The following is an 18,287-nucleotide window of genomic DNA, read 5'->3' as shown; positions in this document are numbered from 1 at the left end:
ATTATGCCACACAATTCACGATTGCAATGTATTTGAAATCGTTTAGATTGCTGCTCACTTGTTTTGATTTCTCCACGAATGTCTCACAAAGAGACAGGCAGCGCCAGCCTCAACGCGACTTTGTTACCAGAGATACACTCCATTATCAGTCGCTGTTTACATTGAATATAATAATAAATAAATTATTATCTGGTTATTTTAATGTTTTATTTGTCCTGTCGGGAAAGTAAAACCCTCTTTGATTTGTCCCAGACAAAGATAATGTGGAGCCCTTACAGTCAGCCCTGTGTGTTCATTCATGATTTCTCTCGTGCTGTAAAGCGGAGGTGATTGGTTCATGTTGTGAGCTCTGCCTTTTGCTTGAACTGAGGGCTACAGTGATCTGTGAATGTCAAGTCCATAGACTGTTAAAAATAGGTCACGCATCATTAGAGCATTTCCCATTATTATTGTTAACAACTTCACCCCCCACCCCCAAAAGAAAACTCATTCATCTACATTCATTCACTCCTTCGAGTTAACTGTATTAGTGGACTAAAGTAGGGAATAGTGAGGGTTTATGGGGGCGATTTTGGATTCAACCCTGGAGAACGACAGATGACGTCAAACGCTTAGATTTTCTTCACTAATCAGCGATTTGTAAATCACGCACGAAAAATGAGAAATCTAGCCGAAATCTCTTTTTCTGTGCATTTATCTAAAATAAACAAAAAAGTATAAAGGGGTGTTTTGATCTTTTCTCTTTATTCCATTACAAATAGGAAATGAAATGATCAGATGGTGCTCCGTTGGATTTTTCTGACATCCTTTACTCTTCCCTGATGACCTCTGGCCTACTTTCTGTAAGATCTGAATTTCTGCGATCTGAATTTTAGAATATTGAATTTGATGATCTGAATTTTAGAATATTGAATTTGATGATCTGAATTTTAGAATATTGAATTTGATGATCTGAATTTTAGAACATTGAATTTGATGATCTGAATTTTAGAACATTGAATTTGATGATCTGAATTTTAGAATATTGAATTTGATGATCTGAATTTTAGAATATTGAATTTGATGATCTGAATTTCTTCTTCATCTGAAATCTTGAATCTGTATTTTCAAAAACTGAATATTTCCAATCGATTAATTCAGAACAAAATATCTGCTGTTGGAAAATACATGTCTAAACAATTTCGACATAAAAACATTTCAGATGTGTTCAATTTCAAAGGTTTTATATTCAACATTTTTAAAAAATTCAAATTCAGAACGATGTAAAATGCAACATAATATTCAATTTTTTTAGATTACACTTGTCAATAATTCAGATTTATACAATTCAAATTCAGATCATTTAGTCATATTTCTAGCTCCATATGCGAGTGCACAGCTTTCATTTAAAACTCATCAAGCTAAACCACTGCAGCTGATATTGATTGAGTTTCCTGTGGAGGATCCCGTCATCAGTCAGAGCTGTCCCTGTGAACTGAAGCAGACTGCATCACTGCCGCCCCCTGCAGACAGACTTTAACAACTGCTCCTGTGATGTCAGTCTCGTCTAGACCAAGCCTGCAGTCTCCCTCTCATTTACTGAAGCTTTCGCGCCTCGATCGCCCCCCGGTGACCGCTCCCAGTATAGCCGCCCCTCTGTGATTTCTAATGGACGCGAGGCAAACTAAATAATAAAATTACACTTCAAATATTTTTTTCCTCAAAGTTAGTTTATGTCACTGAAGGCAGTTATCATCACAATTATTTCATTTCAAGTGTTCGTTTTTAAAATAAGTTTAGTTTGAGTTAGTTATCTGATGCTATAAAAACGGGGGGTGTGACGTCATGATTGACAGCTGAGATCGACGTCTTCTCTGAGTGAAGTTGTCACTGAGGCACTAACGGACTTTTTTTTGGGGAGCAGATTGGAGCTTTAGCTTTAATTTCTACATTTCCATAACTGTTTATTTCACAGCAACATAATTAATTGTTCTGCATCTGCGAGAGTGTGGGCGGGCTTTTGATATCACGACTGTACTTCCTGCTCTACTTGCTGCGCTCTACTGCGCAGACTCGGTCCCAAGATGTCCGCGCCGTGCAGGCCGCCTGAAAGCTTCAAATCTGCCAAGCGGAAACGGATGATGATTTTTTTACGGTCTATGGTCTAGGCACACAGAACAAAGAAATGGTATACTAAAAGACTCCGCATGTTTATTACAGTCTGGAGGGAAAATTAAACAGACTTTTAAAATCAAATTAGGCAGATGTCAACATAGGCGAGTTGCATGACACCCTCATCCATGAAGAAAACTACACAAGGTTAAAAATACCACAACGTGTTTTGTGAATTACTGGCTGTGGTGTCCATGACAATTCAAGAGACACTGATATTCATGTTTATACAGTTCATGATAATATTAAAAAATAATGTTTAATGCTCTTTTATAATGGATAGATGCTCTTTTATGATGGACAGATGCTCTTTTATGATGATAGATGCTCTTTTATGATGGACAGATGCTCTTTTATGATGGACAGATGCTCTTTTATAATGGATAGATGCTCTTTTATGATGGACAGATGCTCTTTTATGATGGACAGATGCTCTTTTATGATGATAGATGCTCTTTTATGATGGACAGATGCTCTTTTATGATGATAGATGCTCTTTTATGATGATAGATGCTCTTTTATGATGGACAGATGCTCTTTTATGATGATAGATGCTCTTTTATGATGGACAGATGCTCTTTTATGATGATAGATGCTCTTTTATGATGGACAGATGCTCTTTTATGATGAGAGATGCTCTTTTATGATGATAGATGCTCTTTTATGATGACAGATGCTCTTTTATGATGACAGATGCTCTTTTATGATGACAGATGCTCTTTTATGATGACAGATGCTCTTTTATGATGAGAGATGCTCTTTTATGATGATAGATGCTCTTTTATGATGACAGATGCTCTTTTATGATGAGAGATGCTCTTTTATGATGATAGATGCTCTTTTATGATGATAGATGCTCTTTTATGATGATAGATGCTCTTTTATGATGGACAGATGCTCTTTTATGATGAGAGATGCTCTTTTATGATGAGAGATGCTCTTTTATGATGAGAGATGCTCTTTTATGATGATAGATGCTCTTTTATGATGAGAGATGCTCTTTTATGATGGACAGATGCTCTTTTATGATGATAGATGCTCTTTTATGATGATAGATGCTCTTTTATGATGGACAGATGCTCTTTTATGATGAGAGATGCTCTTTTATGATGAGAGATGCTCTTTTATGATGATAGATGCTCTTTTATGATGACAGATGCTCTTTTATGATGATAGATGCTCTTTTATGATGGATAGATGCTCTTTTATGATGACAGATGCTCTTTTATGATGGATAGATGCTCTTTTATGATGATAGATGCTCTTTTATGATGATAGATGCTCTTTTATGATGGATAGATGCTCTTTTATGATGACAGATGCTCTTTTATGATGGATAGATGCTCTTTTATGATGATAGATGCTCTTTTATGATGATAGATGCTCTTTTATGATGGATAGATGCTCTTTTATGATGGATAGATGCTCTTTTATGATGATAGATGCTCTTTTATGATGGACAGATGCTCTTTTATGATGAGAGATGCTCTTTTATGATGATAGATGCTCTTTTATGATGGACAGATGCTCTTTTATGATGATAGATGCTCTTTTATGATGATAGATGCTCTTTTATGATGGACAGATGCTCTTTTATGATGAGAGATGCTCTTTTATGATGATAGATGCTCTTTTATGATGATAGATGCTCTTTTATGATGGACAGATGCTCTTTTATGATGATAGATGCTCTTTTATGATGATAGATGCTCTTTTATGATGACAGATGCTCTTTTATGATGATAGATGCTCTTTTATGATGACAGATGCTCTTTTATGATGACAGATGCTCTTTTATGATGAGAGATGCTCTTTTATGATGACAGATGCTCTTTTATGATGAGAGATGCTCTTTTATGATGACAGATGCTCTTTTATGATGATAGATGCTCTTTTATGATGACAGATGCTCTTTTATGATGAGAGATGCTCTTTTATGATGATAGATGCTCTTTTATGATGATAGATGCTCTTTTATGATGGACAGATGCTCTTTTATGATGATAGATGCTCTTTTATGATGATAGATGCTCTTTTATGATGGACAGATGCTCTTTTATGATGAGAGATGCTCTTTTATGATGATAGATGCTCTTTTATGATGATAGATGCTCTTTTATGATGATAGATGCTCTTTTATGATGGACAGATGCTCTTTTATGATGGACAGATGCTCTTTTATGATGGACAGATGCTCTTTTATGATGGACAGATGCTCTTTTATGATGGACAGATGCTCTTTTATGATGATAGATGCTCTTTTATGATGGACAGATGCTCTTTTATGATGATAGATGCTCTTTTATGATGATAGATGCTCTTTTATGATGGACAGATGCTCTTTTATGATGAGAGATGCTCTTTTATGATGATAGATGCTCTTTTATGATGATAGATGCTCTTTTATGATGGACAGATGCTCTTTTATGATGGACAGATGCTCTTTTATGATGGACAGATGCTCTTTTATGATGGACAGATGCTCTTTTATGATGGACAGATGCTCTTTTATGATGGACAGATGCTCTTTTATGATGGACAGATGCTCTTTTATGATGATAGATGCTCTTTTATGATGGACAGATGCTCTTTTATGATGGACAGATGCTCTTTTATGATGATAGATGCTCTTTTATGATGACAGATGCTCTTTTATGATGATAGATGCTCTTTTATGATGGACAGATGCTCTTTTATGATGATAGATGCTCTTTTATGATGGACAGATGCTCTTTTATGATGGACAGATGCTCTTTTATGATGACAGATGCTCTTTTATGATGATAGATGCTCTTTTATGATGATAGATGCTCTTTTATGATGGTCAGATGCTCTTTTATGATGGACAGATGCTCTTTTATGATGACAGATGCTCTTTTATGATGATAGATGCTCTTTTATGATGATAGATGCTCTTTTATGATGGACAGATGCTCTTTTATGATGATAGATGCTCTTTTATGATGATAGATGCTCTTTTATGATGATAGATGCTCTTTTATGATGGACAGATGCTCTTTTATGATGACAGATGCTCTTTTATGATGGATAGATGCTCTTTTATGATGATAGATGCTCTTTTATGATGGACAGATGCTCTTTTATGATGATAGATGCTCTTTTATGATGGATAGATGCTCTTTTATGATGATAGATGCTCTTTTATGATGGTTAGATGCTCTTTTATGATGATAGATGCTCTTTTATGATGATAGATGCTCTTTTATGATGGATAGATGCTCTTTTATGATGATAGATGTACTTTTTTAGGCTTCAAAACAGACACAGCCATTCACTCCCTTTTAAGGGGTGACCCCTAATAGTCGAAGATTCGATGCATCGATATGCAGGACCGGATTCAACCACTGATCTCACGGTCGAATCTTCGCAGGTGTTATGAAACGAGGATCATTCCATTTTGGCAATATGGGTGTGCTCAATATTAGTGCTATAATGACGTGTCGCGGGGCTGAGCGATCACCCTTTAAGGGCACTGAGCGTCGCACCAGATGCGCCGCGCCACATATACACCGACGGCGGCATTCGACGCCTGTCCGCGGCGATTAAATGTATATTTCCCTCAAATCGTGAATGTACTGATTTCACCCAAGATACACTCATTGTGCAGTGATTCAAAATTGAGCTCGCGCGCGGAGCGTATAATGTTCACGTCTGCCTGGTGTGAGATCCTGAGACACTGCGCTGAGCTTCAGTCCGGTGTGCGACCCCCTTTAGGCACAAGCGGCTTAAGAACGTGCATATAAACGCACTCAAAGTGTTCTTTTCCTCTCTAGGCAGGTATTTTTTTAGGTTTATTTATCAAAATGCTTTTTTATATATTTGTGTAATGTTCTGTTTCGATCGTGGCCTTTAAATGTTATGAGAGTTGTTGATCACTTTATTAAAACCTGCGGCATGTGTGCTTTGTCGGCATAAATTAAAATAAAAATAGTCTTAGCGTCCTGCTGACTAGTGTCCTGCCCTTCCCAACCCGTTTATAGCCTACCGTTTACTTTTTTTTCCAGTCTATGGTTTACACACGTAGATGATTCGACTATCGGTCGACCATAGAGAGATTCGAAAATTCTGATTCGAATGTATAAATCCTTAGTCGGGGACACCCCTAAGCCTGGAAGAGGCTGGACTTTTTTAATATGATTGTATTCGGCTGAAAGAAGAGTGTCATATACACCTAAGATGACTTGAGTTGATTAAAGGATAATTTTTATTTTTGAGTGAACTAACCCTTTAACTCTAAAGCGTTTTCCTGTTTACTAGAGATAAATGTAGGCTAATCGGATCTTTGTAAAATAAAATAAAAACCACATCCATCTTATTTCTTGTATTAAACATATTAAAATCCTTTTCTGTATTTTCCAAAGAAACTGCCTTGAAATATGTTGCCGAGCAACCAAGGCCAAAAAACACAAACCCCCGATCCTCTGCGTGTTGGTTTCCCAGTGAAATGAGCGAATCCTGTGAATACGTCTCAAGGACACGTTCCTTTTGTGTTTGTCTTCCAGAAAGACCTTTCCTGTCGAAATACTCCTCAGATGGTTTAGCCTTGAGTTACTAGACATTTAAATACACCATTTGCTCCAGTGTGTGTTTCTCTTTTAGCCTGTTGAACTGTGCTGCTCCTGAAAGAAACTGAGTGTGTGTGTTCCCATTAAGGGACGTTTCTGAGGTAACCTTCAACATCGCAGACCTCAACTACTGTGTGTGTGTGTGTGTGTGTGTGTGTGTGTGTAGGTCATGTGGTGACTTGTAGAGTCTGATTGGTAATATTTGTGGCTCCAGCACCCGAGGGCCACACGGATGCCCATCTGGAGGGGCTGACCTGTGAACGTCCCTCCATCAGCCTGCTAAGAGCTTTATGAATCTTTAATATGATTTCCCTGCAGGGTTCACATGAGCTGCGGCTCACATTATGAGATTTCTCTGTTGTTGTTTATTGTTCAAATCATTACCCTGTGTCTTGTTCGGCTCTTTATCCCATGGGGAGGGATACAGTGCATTATCAGAGTGGCGTTTTGTCGTCTCTCGCCCTTTGTGAAAGCTTCTTTAGCTGTGTGTGTTCAAGGCCGCTGGGATAGAGGGATGAATCACAGCAGAATTGATGCTTTTTATTGGGACTGTGACTGTTATTATGTGATGGGGGTTGGGGGGTGTGTGTGTTGAGGGGGGAAACTTTGAGAAAATCCGGCTCAGATTGATTGTTATTGGTTGGTGAAATAGAAGACATTAGCATGTATTAATGATGTACTGCGCTTTAAAAACAAATTGTAATAGTAAATTCACACCAAAGATTCGACTAAGTAGAAGAAAGAATCTCACAAAGACATTTCTGGCTCATATTAAAATTTAACCTTCATCCAAAATGACCTGAAACACTAAAATTATAGTTTTTATGTGACCCTGGAGCACAAAACCACTCCTGCATCTCGCAGGTATATTTGTGGCAATATCCAACAATACATTGTATGGGACAAAAGTATTTAAATATATTTAAAAAAATATTTTTATATCATAAATCATTAGGATATTAAGATCATGTTCCATGAAGATATTTTTTTTTTAAATCTTACCGTAAATATATATTTAAAAAATCTATTATTATTAGTCACACGCATTTCTAAGGACTTAATTTGGACAACTTTAAAAGTGATTTTCTCAATATTTCAGGGTTTTTTTTTTCACCCTCAGATTCCAGATTTTTAATTTGTTGTATCTCGACCAAATATTGTCCTCTCCTAACAAACTGTACATCAATGGAAAGCTTATACATTATATAATCTAAATTCCTGGTTTTGTGTTCCAGGGTCACTTATTATAATTTTTTTATTTACCCTTTAAGTGACTAGATTTGATCATTAATTAACATAAATTAACGACATTCTTCACATTCGTTGTGGCCTCATAGCTCTATATGGAGCGGATGAGCTGTTCCACTGGGTCTTAAAGTCCGTTCTTGAGTTTTTCTCTTCAGTATGCTTTCAGATCACATGCAGTTATTATAAAACCATTGTTTGATAAAGTTTTAACTTTTTTTTTTAGGTTGTTCTATGTGTACTGAAGCATTCCTCACATTCCATTCATTCGCAAATAGTTCAAACTGACTAAAATGGAGCCCTGTGGAATAGCCATTGTGCATTGTAATGATGTTGTAATGATGTTCGTTGTTAATTTTAACCCGTTGTTGCCTATGGTCCAGATATGATGCAAACCAACCAATAGCATGTTCAGGGAAGTTGAAGCTGGCAAGTTTATTCAAGAGTATGGTGTGGTCCACAGTGTCAAAGGCCTTTTTAGGTCAATAAACACAGCTCCCACAACATAACCCTTGTCCAGCTTACTCTTAATGTTCTCGGTAAGGTAGCAATTAGCCATTTCTGTAGAATACCCTACTCTAAACCCAAAATGCTTAGAATTGATAAGTTTATTACTTTCAAGATGTTCTATTAACTGTTCTATAATAATTTTCTCTATAATTTTCGATAAAGCCGGCAGTATTGAGATTGGCCTATAATGGTTTGCTTGATTCCTTACGCCCGCTTTGTAAATTGATGTAATGATGGCTTGTTTCCAACTTTGTGGGAATTTGCCTACTCTGATGGAAAGATTTACAAGATGAGTTATTGGTTTAATCACGGCAGAGCAATAAGTTTTAATAAAATCAGTGTCCAACCCAAATATATTCTTTGCCTTAGATTTATTTAATTTATAAATAATTGTATTAACTTTATCCTCACCAACCTCTTTAATATGATCTGTGATAGGGTTGCTGGTTCAAAAGTCTCAGCAAGCTCCTCCACAGACTGAATAAAGAAATGATTAAATGCATTTGCAATATTTATAATAATAATAATAATAATAATGCGTTCAATTTATATAGCGCTTTTCAAGGCACTCAAAGCGCTTTACATGGAAGGGGGGAATCTCCTCAACCACCACCAATGTGCAGCATCCACCTGGATGATGCGACGGCAGCCATATTGCGCCAGAACGCCCACCACACACCAGCTGATTGGTGGCGAGGAGACCGAGTGATGAAGCCAATCAGGAGAGGGGGATTATTAGGAGGCCATGATGGACAGGGGCCAATGGGCAAATTTGGCCAGGATGCCGGGGTTACACCCCTACTCTTTTTCCGAAAGACATTCTGGGATTTTTAACGACCACAGAGAGTCAGGACCTCGGTTTAACGTCTCATCTGAAAGTCGGTGCTCTTTTTGACAGTATAGTGTCCCCATCACTATACTGGGGTGTTAGGACCCACACAGACCACAGGGTGAGCACCCCCTGCTGGCCTCACTAACACCTCCACCAGCAGCTACCTGGTTTTCCCAGTTGGTCTCCCATCCAGGTACTGACCAGGCTCAGCCCTGCTTAGCTTCAGTGGGAAACCACATTGTTTTTTGTTGATTAGGCTTCAGTCTAGTAAGGCTATTAAGGTGCTTCCAAAGGGATGCACTATTTCCGTCCGATTCCTCAATCAATTGCATTAAATAAGCTGTCTTTGCCTTACGCAGTTCTCTGACTACTGCATTTTTCAATCCTTGAAAGATGAGAAAGGAGAATAAATGGTAAATGGACTGCATTTATATAGCGTTTTAACAGACCCTATGGCCATCCAAAGCGCTTTACATTTTGCCTCACATTCACCCATTCATACACCGACGGCGATGTCTGCCATGTAAGGCGCCATCCAGCTCGTCGGGAGTAGCTGGGGTTAGGTGTCTTGCCAAGTGACACTTGGTCAGGTGGAACCGGGGATCGAACCACCAACCTTTCGTTTTGTAGACAACCTACTTGAACCACTGAGCCACTGCCGCCCCAGAAAGTCAGTATTTGTTTTGGAAAGCAGAGATTTTTTTCAATGCATAGTCTCTTTTTTTCATTAGCTGATGAATGTCATTATTCAGCAATGTTACGGAAGCTTCCTTACCGTCCCTTTGAATATCTTACTATATTTTCCAATCAGATTTGTGAGGGTTTTCATCAAGGATTTAATCAAATTATAAAAGTCTCCAGTAGCCAAACGTGACTATCAGCCCTTACAGTATCAAAAATAGCATGAGACTATCTGACGACAAGCGACCTTGGTTGGATTTTAGGCCTAATTCAATGGCAGATGCTCATGAAACAGTTGATACCAAATAAAAATATAAAAGTTAGCCATTCAAATCTGATGGTTTTCAGTCAGCTTTTGCTATCAGATGAGCAGCGGTCTAATGGTGGTCCATTAGAGCAGCCTTAGAAATAAGGCATATTTCCTGAATAAATTAATAATTATTGATCGGATAACTTGAGGTAATAATAGATGTTGTGACAAGGCAGTGGACTCCCAAATGTAGACCTCTGGGGAATGTCGACAGCGGAAAACACACTTCACAGGAAAATAAAACCGGCATCTCACACACCTCTAGAGGGAATGAGAACCGCAGGTGGCAGATAGCCAATAAAAGGGTGTGATTATACCACTGGAGGTGAGACTTTTTTCTTCAAATGATCTTTCATGAATGCCAAGTTAGGCCCAAATCTTTCACATGCGAATGCTTGGCCAGTGCATTGCAAGTGTGAAGGCCGTCATGTTCTGGCATGCTTACGCCAGTTTCACAGCACACGTGCAAGCAGTACCTTTGTGTATGACAAAAGTAACCTTAAAGTTAAGATATGCCTCTAGTTAAAAAAAAAAAAGGAAATGCAAATGTGCAACCTGTGTGAACAAGGACTCGCGGTTACAAAAATCCAGCGGTGCATGTACTCTTCTAAAGACGAAATTCACGCCATGTGCACTGTACGCTGACCCTCGCGGACTGGTAAAAAGTGAAGTACACTTTGGCCTTTAGCGTCAGAAGCTAACGGACTGGGCCAACTTATTTGTGACATAAAAATAGAGCATTAACCCAGTGTGTTTGAAAATTAAATAGCTTATCTATAAACGAGAACACTTGAATTAGCTCAGGTAATCTTCAGACTCTTGCTTCACCAGATAGTAGTTCATCTAAAAGAGAAGTCTGAATTAAGGGTGCGACAAATAATCGATTATTATAACAATGAAAATAATCGACAATGAATTTGATTGAGTGTTGAATGTTTTTGGGTAGGATATGGAGTAATATTGTTTAAAATAATGAACACAAAAATATACACTGAACTTTTTTTTTTTTCATCAGATTAATAAAAAAAAAAAGATCGATTATCAAGTGTTAGTGGCAGCCCTAGAATGAATGCAAGAGTCCTCTAGAGGCTTTTCCAGTTTTGGAGAATTTGATGTCTCCCCAGTCCAAGATGGCCGACGAGTGAAATGACTAATATTAAAGCTGGAATATGCAACTTTTCCATCCGCAAAAGGTCGCCTATTCAAAACAAAGGTAGTTTGATGACACCAGGTTTGAGCACAGCGTCTTGAGACGTGTGGTCTTCACCTCACAGCCAGTGGAAAGAATCGGGATAGGACTCGGGAAGAAATCATGTTCATGGATGCGGTTATAAACGTTACTGTAGTGTGAAGCAGAGCAGGACCGAGTGTTGTGGAGCTGAGCACGGCCGCTGGAGCGATTGTTAACTCTTTCCCTGCCAAACACGGAAATTTCCGTTATTTGTGAGAAAACGCTTCCAGGCCAATGACAGAATTTTCCGAGTTTCCGTGTTTTCACTGTCGGTTGCTAGGGGGCGCTATTGCGCATCTTCTGAATGAGAGTACTGAATCTCCTGCTCAAAACACACGCGAGGAAGACGCAGTGAAACGAGTGATCACATGTAATCATATGCATATGAAAAATAACGTGATCATCGTCAATAAACAGCATATGAATCAAAACTGCCTAATGTTACTGAATGACATGTGGACCCAGGACGAGCTACATGTGCAAGCATTAGGAGTGTTGATGGACTTGTGTGTGATCTGCGTTTGATCATCTCTGAATCTGTTTTTAAATCTGAATTTATAAATAGTTGGAATCATTTGGGATATTTTAAGAGCTCAACTGAACAAAATATATAACACTGGCTTAGTAGTTTTTGGATATTTTACTGCAAAAATACTACATAGTGCACCTTTAAAGGGACTCATATCCATGATTGTTGATTGTGCGAGGCTTCCAAACTTCCAGAATCTTGATCTCTAAAGTCTGTTTCTGTGTCTCCCCAGATGCTGCACAATAAGCACGTGATGGTGCGAGTGGGCGGAGGCTGGGAGACGTTCGAGAGCTACCTGCTGAAGCACGACCCGTGCCGCATGCTCCAGATCTCTCGCGTGGAGGGCAAGATCTCGCCCATCTCGGGCAAATCTCCAAACATCAAAGACCTCGCGCCCGACAGCTACCTGGTGGTGGCGGCCCACTACAAAAGCAAGAAGTGAAGGAGAAGTGACGCACTAATGATACGATGACTTCTCATGTAGCTTTGAAGCACAGCTCATGAGAACGTCCACTGGCAGTGTACGTCAGCGTGTTTGGCAATGAATAACTAAAGGGAACTGGAATACAGAAGCAAGGTTGTTTTATATACCATTTTCTTTTCTTTTGTGTAATAACCATATACATTCAATCATGACATAAAATCGCTGGATGAATTCAAATATTCTCTCCTACACTGGTATGTCTTTTAGTGCTTCGCTAACAATATTAATGATTTTTTTTTATTAGCATCTTTTAATGTCATGATATATATGTTCTGGCATTTATTGTATTTGATGGCTTTGCTCTTTTGGAAAATGGAATCTAATCAGCCAATCATGTGGCTAAATATAAAGCCATAAAGTCACGATCAGGTTGAGGTCGAGCTGTTGTTCTTTTGACTGAGACTTTGAAATGGTGTTTTCTCACTGGACCGTCCAGCGACAGACAGTTCTGGACGAGGAGATTAGCTGGACTGGAAAGGCAGAAGAACACACATCACATTAAACCTCTGAAGTCGGCAAAGAGGAGGAAACTCACACATGAGTTGAGTGTAATCCAGTCAATCACCGTTGCCATGAGGTGGAACAGCCGATTCAAAGCATTAATGGCTGGAAGAATTTCAGAAACTTTCCATGGGAACTTAAAGGGACACAAAAGCAGATAAAGCAACCATTGACTACCATAGTATTTCCCCCCTACTATAGGGAAGTCAATGGTTGCTTTATCTGCTTGGTTACAAACATTCTTCAAAATATCTTCTTTTGTGTTCAGCAGAACAAAAAAAACCTCATACATTCCAATCTGGAAATTCAACAGGAATTTATGGGAATTAAAGGGTTAGTTTACCCAAAAATGAAAATTAGCCCATGATCAGTGATGCACGTAACACGTAACACGTTACTCTAATCTGACTACTTTTTTCCAGGAATGAGTAATCTAACGCGTTACTATTTCCAAACCAGGAATCAGATTAGAGTAATTTATCCAAGTCACTGAGTTACTATTTTAGTCATTTTCCTTAGTAAAAAATAAAACAATATATTTTTGCTTTCTTCTTGCGTCTCGAGAAGAGTATTTCTTCAGGAAATATTTTTTAATTTCAACTTAAAATGTCATCAGATACATTGTTGACGTTACTGTTAAAAATGCACTGCCAATAAAGTGAGTGTTGGCAAAAACGGTCATCATTTCTATGTTGAGGCGGCGGGGGTGTTGTCGGCAACTGCTGAATGTAACTAATGAAGTAGCTTGTAATCTTACTTAGTTACTTTTAAAATCAAGTAATCTGTAAAATAACTAAGTTACTTTTTAAAGGAGTAATCAGTAATCAGATTACTTTTTCAAAGTAAATGTGGCAACACTGCCCATGATTTACTCCCCCTCGAGTCATCCTATGTGCATATGAGATTCTTCTGTCAGATGAACACAATCAGAGTTATATTAAAAATACCCTTCAGTCTTTATAATGGCAGTAAATGGCAGCCCAAAATTTCAAGACCAAAAAAGTGCATTCATCCATTATAATATATACTTTCTGCACAAGGTGAATAGGGAGGATGGTCCACCGAAGGCTAGATATTTAACTTTATAATGTTTTAAATATGGATATTTTTCTTACACAAACACATCGATTCGCTTCAGAGGGCCTTTATTGACCACTGGAGCCTTGTGGAGCACTTTTATAATGGATGGATGCACTTTTTTGGGCTGTCATTCACTACCATTATAAAGCTTGAATTAACCAGGACATTTTTAATATAACTGATTGTGTTCATCTGTAAGAAGAAAGTCATATACTCCTAGGATGACTCGAGGGGGAGTAAGTCATGGGATGATTTTCATTTTTAGGTGAACTAACTCTTTAATTAGAAATTTGGGGAAATGTATATAAACTATATCATATACAAACAAAGATTTTGGTCATAAGTGGACGCATTTCTTTTTTTGCATAAAGATATATTTCCAATTACTTCTAATTTAGTAAATATATACTTTTATTGCAGCGATTGTTGCATGTGCTATTTATTTCAGTGTCACATGATCCTTCATATATATATATATATATATATATATATATATATATATATATATATATATATATATTATATATTATATATATATATATATATATATATATATATATATATATATATATATATATATACACACACACAGTGAGGAAAATAAGTATTTGAACGCCCTGCTATTTTGCAAGTTCTCCCACTTAGAAATCATGGAGGGGTCTGAAATTGTCATCGTAGGAGCATGTCCACTGTGAGAGACATAATCTAAAAAAATAAATACAGAAATCGCATTATATGCTATTTAAACTATTTATTTGTATGATACAGCTGCAAATACGTATTTGAACACCTGTCTATCAGCTAGAATTCTTACCCTAATATATCTGTTAGTCTGCCTTTAAAATGTCCACCTCCACTTCATTTATTATCCTAAATTAGATGCACCTGTTTGAGGACAATAGCTGCATAAAGACACCTGTCCACCCCATACAATCAGTAAGAATCCAACTACTAACATGGCCAAGACCAAAGAGCTGTCCAAAGACACTTGAGACAAAATTGTATACCTCCACAAGGCTGGAAAGGGCTACGGGGAAATTGCCAAGTAGCTTGGTGAAAAAAGGTCCACTGTTGGAGCAATCATTAGAAAATGCAAGAAGCTAAACATGACTGTCAATCTCCCTCGGACTGGGGATCCATGCAAGAGCTCACCTCGTTTGGTCCTAATGATCCTAAGAAAGGTGAAAAATCAGCCTCGAAGTACACGGGAGGAGCTGGTCAATGGCCTGAAAAGAGCTGGGACCACCGTTTCCAAGGTTCCTGTTGGTAATACAATAAGACGTCATGGTTTGAAATCATGCATGGCACGGAAGGTTCCCCTGCATAAACCAGCACATGTCCAGGCCCGTCTTAAGTTTGCCAGTGACCATTTGGATGATCCAGAGAAGTCATGGGAGAAAGTCATGTGGTCAGATGAGACCAAAATAGAACTTTTTGGTCATAATTCCACTAAACGTGTTTGGAGGAAGAAGAATGATTAGAAGATTATGAGTACCATCCCAAGAACACCATCCCTAATATGAAGTATGGGGGGTGGTACCATCATGCTTTGGGGGTGTTTTTCTGCACACGGGACAGGGCGACTGCACTGTATTAAGGAGAGGATGACAAGTGCCATGTATTGCCTTCCCTCAGTAAGAGCATTGAAGATGGGTCGAAGCTGGGTCTTCCAACATGACAATGACCCTCTGTAAGAAGCATATCAAGGCTCTGGCGTGGCCTAGCCAGTCTCCAGACCTAAATCCAATAGAGAATCTTTAGAGGGAGCTCAAACTCTGTGTTTCTCAGCGACAGGCCAGAAATCTGACTGATCTAGAGAAGATCTGTGTGGAGGAGTGGGCCAAAATCCCTCCTGCAGTGTGTGCAAACCTGCTGAAAAACTACAGGAAATGTTTGACCTCTGGAATTGCAAACAAAGGCTACTGTACCAAATATTAACATTGATTTTCTCAGGTGTTCAAATACTTATTTGCAGCTGTATCATACAAATAAATGGTTTTAAAAAATCATACATTGTGATTTCTGGATTTTTTTAATTTAGATTATGTCTCCAGAGCCGATCCTCAACTCCCTGGGGCCCTAAGCAAAATTCTGCTAAGGCGCCCTCCTACCTGACCCGTGAGCCATTTAAACCATTTGCCATTGCCATGCAGTTACACCTGGCACCTTAGTGCTCCCAATACAATCCTCCCTCCTTTGAACAAAACAGTCAAAGAATGAGGTTCAAACAAACAATATTTATTAAAGAGTATTTTCTATATAATCTTAAAATAGTACTTGCTGAAGAAGACTGCTTTACTGTTGGTGAATCTGGCTGTACTGGGTCTGTGCTAGTACTGGCTGAGGCTGGATGTGGATCATCTGGGTCTGTGCTAGTACTGGCTGAGGCTGGATGTGGATCATCTGGTTCTGTGCTAGTACTGGCTGAGGCTGGATGTGGATCATCTGGGTCTGTGCTAGTACTGGCTGAGGCTGGATGTGGATCATCTGGGTCTGTGCTAGTACTGGCTGAGGCTGGATGTGGATCATCTGGGTCTGTGCTAGTACTGGCTGAGGCTGGATGTGGATCATCTGGGTCTGTGCTAGTACTGGCTGAGGCTGGATGTGGATCATCTGGGTCTGTGCTAGTACTGGCTGAGGCTGGATGTGGATCATCTGGTTCTGTGCTAGTACTGGCTGAGGCTGGATGTGGATCATCTGGGTCTGTGCTAGTACTGGCTGAGGCTGGATGTGGATCATCTGGGTCTGTGCTAGTACTGGCTGAGGCTGGATGTGGATCATCTGGGTCTGTGCTAGTACTGGCAGATGATCCAGCATCTCCTCCTCTACAAACTTAACCATAGCACCTGCAAATTATAGATAAAATAATTTATAAGCAGCATCAGACCCATTCAAACTGGCTCCCCTAGATTTCCTTTTATACATTTTCAAATATAAAATACTATTTATAGTATGGCTTGGCTCTTGTAATGTTTAACAAACTAGTGATTCAGATATCAAGAATCTCTGTGAGTGATGACATTGTTGATATCAAGAATTCACTTTTGTACAAGTGAACATCTAATCCCTGATATCAAAAAGACATTGTTACTAGTAAAAATGTCATACCTTATATCAAGAATTCACAATGTAAACAGTGAACATTTATTTATTGACATTAAAAATGCATAAATTGTGAATAAATAAAAGCTAAAATGTCTTGCCATAGGATGCTACTGTGTTTAATATTATGCATGTTAAAGCAATATTTGATTTATTGTTATTCTTTACTGAGGGATGTGCATCCATATTGACCAGTATGTCCAGCTAATTAATATCAACATTTTAAATTCAATATAGCCTATAAATCAATAGTCAATCAATGTCAAATTGTAAATACATTGCTTTCCATCTTGCATAATTTGTGCAGTAGTTTAGAGTTTTAACTAAACATTGACTAAGACTATAATCACTGTCTTGTTTTAAAAGTATGTAGCCTATGTGCACTTATGATAAGGGAGGAGGACCATCATGCCCATATATTGTTCTGTCGGTCTGGTATCCACACAGATATTTCTGCTGGGAAATACACGTTTCGTTTCGTGCACGCGCATATGAACGCATGTTCATGCAAGACGCGGAACTTTTCCGAGCTGCAGTAAACAAACACTGTTGCCGTTTATCAAAAAAAAAAAAAAAATGCCATTAGCTAGCTAGACAGACCAAGAGATGCACAGCTTGCCTGTCCAGCTTAGCAAGACAACAGAAGAGATGCACATCAACTATAGGCTACTGTTATTTGCTGACATCAAACTTGGAGAGGAGAGAACACAAGTTTACCTGATTGCTGTTCCTGCAATTCACTCTCATGGTGTTTTTTCCCCTATTTTCATGACCAGAAGGATAATTCCGCTTAATTGTATCATAAGTGTTTAACATTGATTGACGCGCTTTGACCCGAGGGGGAGGCGGGGCCTTGAGTAAATTGCGGGGCCCTACGCAGCTTGCGTAGTGAGTGTACAGGGCTGTTCGGCTCTGTATGTCTCTCACAGTGGACATGCACCTACAAAGACAATTTCAGACCCCTCCATGATTTCTAAGTGGGAGAACTTGCAAAATAGCAGGGCGTTCAAATACTTATTTTCCAGCCGTGAAAATTGCAAGAATT

The 18,287-nt window shown here is 38.6% G+C and overlaps 1 protein-coding gene across 1 annotated transcript in view; it reads left to right on the top strand.

The window, feature by feature from the left end:
- The window catches only part of LOC137065100 (growth arrest-specific protein 2), a 76,429-nt gene extending 63,215 nt beyond the window's left edge, over nt 1–13,214 (top strand). The window contains 1 exon segment of the mRNA XM_067436666.1: nt 12,308–13,214. Within this exon segment, the coding sequence (XP_067292767.1) occupies nt 12,308–12,517 (210 nt within the window). The 3' untranslated portion in view covers nt 12,518–13,214.
- The last annotated feature ends 5,073 nt before the right edge of the window (nt 13,215–18,287 follow it).

This window comes from Pseudorasbora parva, chromosome 25, assembly GCF_024679245.1.
Source record: "Pseudorasbora parva isolate DD20220531a chromosome 25, ASM2467924v1, whole genome shotgun sequence".
NCBI classification, from domain to species: Eukaryota; Metazoa; Chordata; class Actinopteri; order Cypriniformes; family Gobionidae; genus Pseudorasbora; species Pseudorasbora parva.
This window is presented reverse-complemented; position numbering and strand designations above follow the sequence as displayed.